The sequence below is a fragment of the Rhincodon typus genome, chromosome 5 (genome assembly GCF_021869965.1).
Source record: "Rhincodon typus isolate 14 chromosome 5, sRhiTyp1.1, whole genome shotgun sequence".
NCBI lineage: Eukaryota > Metazoa > Chordata > Chondrichthyes > Orectolobiformes > Rhincodontidae > Rhincodon > Rhincodon typus.
In genome coordinates this window covers 21,896,361-21,898,359 of record NC_063336.1, presented here as the reverse complement: position 1 = coordinate 21,898,359, position 1,999 = coordinate 21,896,361, and the positions used below count along the sequence as shown (strand labels likewise).

Below are 1,999 nucleotides of genomic sequence, written 5' to 3'. Positions count from 1 at the left end.
GTGCGTCTCTGGCTCTCTCTCTCTCTCTCTCTCTCTCTCTCTCTGTGCGTCTCTGGCTCTTGCTCGCTCTTGGCCTCCCAGGAATCCGGAGATGACGAGTACAACACAGATCAATCAGAGAGCGAGGATGAGGTGGACTCGGACTTTGACATCGATGAGGGGGATGAACCGACCAGCGACCAGGAGGACGACGAGCCCAAGCGAAAGAGGCGGGTCATCACGAAAGTGTACAAGGCAAGAGGTGGCAGAATCACTGGGGGCGGTGGGGCATAATCGAAACACGTGAGACCCACCCAGCACTGGTTAGAGATTGACAGCTGCCAGCTCCCTGTCCTTCCTGCGGCAACAAGTGTGAGTTAGCATCAGGCCATTCAGCCCAGCTCCATTCATTAAGTCCACTCCTCAGAAGAGGATCCAGGTATCTGAGTCTGGAAAACCTTCTCTGAGCTGCCTCTAGCCCATTGTCCTTTCAAAAAATAACACAGGCAGTTCTCTAATCGTGGCCCAGCAGGGTTGTGAAGGGGAGGCCTGAAGTTACAGACCAGACCAAACCCCTCTAAATACTTTAAGAAGGTAGCCGAAACCCTAACGTTCTCTTATTTTCAAGGTAAATGGAAGGTGTTACGTTCCAGATGCAATTCGATTGGTCACAATGCTTGACGTTAAGCAAAACACAATGTATTATCAATTTCTTTAAACGCTGCAGTTAAAATGCAACAAAAGAAAGAAGAATTTAGAATAACTTAACTCTTTTGGAAGCCTTAATAGAATAATACATACAGTACCTATTACTAATTAATTGTTCCAATGTAGCGACACCCCCTAAATCGCACCCCTGGGGCAAAAAGGTAAATTCAGAAAAACAGATTTTTGTCTCACATGCAATCCAGCAGCCCCGGAAAAGAACCTCCAGTTCCTGGCAGAAATTGAGAGAGGGGAAAATTGCTTCCACTTCTTCAGGATCCTAACAGCAACTGCTGAAAGCTAAAACTTAAAAATCCTGGATCTGTGAGAGCTTGAGCACACCCGCTCAGGCTGCTTCTATTGTTCCAGCTTCAAACACCAAAACACCCAAGGCCTCCCAAGCGGTTTACTCCAGTGGTCCTGGCAGACTGCTCAGCACCTCTGCCTTAAAACTTCACTTCAAACCAACCCAGGCCAAAATGCACCTCTTAAAGCCACTGTGTTGTCACATGCTGTTCCGACGTGACAGGCTTTGTATGGGGGACTGAATGGCCTCCTGCTCTTGGGTGTTGGATGAGACGATAGCAGTGGTATCTGCGGAAAAGCTGCAGACTGGGATAAACCATTCAGCCACCCATCCCCTACCCTCCTCGAGCCTGTTACACAGGAACAGGAGGCCATTCAGCCCCTCCCTCCTCCGCGAGCCTGTTACAGAGGAACAGGAGGCCATTCAGCCCCTCCCTCCTCAAGCCTGCTGCACAGGAACAGGAGGCCATTCGGTCATTTGGTGATTGCTAACTCCACTGGCTGGGAATGTCTCTGCCCTCCCCTACCCCACAAAGCAATCACTGCTGTCTCTGTTGTGTTGGCCATGCTGCCTCTGTCTAACCTTTTGGACCTCATGCCCACACCCCAACCCCTAAACCCCACCTCTCCAGGAGCGAGTCAAGTCTGCCCGACCCAGCGCCAGGGTGAAGAAACCAGCCAGCAGCTCCAGCGACTTCGACAAGCTGAAGACGGAGAAAGGGGACATTGTGGAACAACAGGATGAATTTGGAGAGTGTAAGTGCTGCCCTGACCTCTCGGGAACTGTGTGAGAGCTCACATGCCCCTTTGTCCTCAACGCAGCGCTCTGACGTTCCAGCAGGATACCCCCACTCCCTGTGGGAGCGAGTACGCCATTCCCCGCCCACCCCCACTCCCCGCGGGAGTGAGTACGCCATTCCCCCCCCCCCACTCCCCACGGGAGCAAGTCCCCCATTCCCCCACCCCTGGCAAGAGCAAGTCTCCCATTCTCCACCCCCACCCCACTCCC

General features: G+C 52.4%; 1 protein-coding gene across 1 annotated transcript in view; it reads left to right on the top strand.

The window, feature by feature from the left end:
• LOC109926424 (vacuolar protein sorting-associated protein 72 homolog) overlaps positions 1–1,999 on the top strand; it is an 8,439-nt gene that overhangs the window by 5,305 nt on the left and 1,135 nt on the right. Inside the window, exons 2-3 of the mRNA XM_048596827.1 lie at positions 82–234; positions 1,623–1,746. Coding sequence (XP_048452784.1) covers positions 82–234; positions 1,623–1,746 — 277 coding nt within the window. The remainder of the gene's footprint in view (positions 1–81; positions 235–1,622; positions 1,747–1,999) is intronic.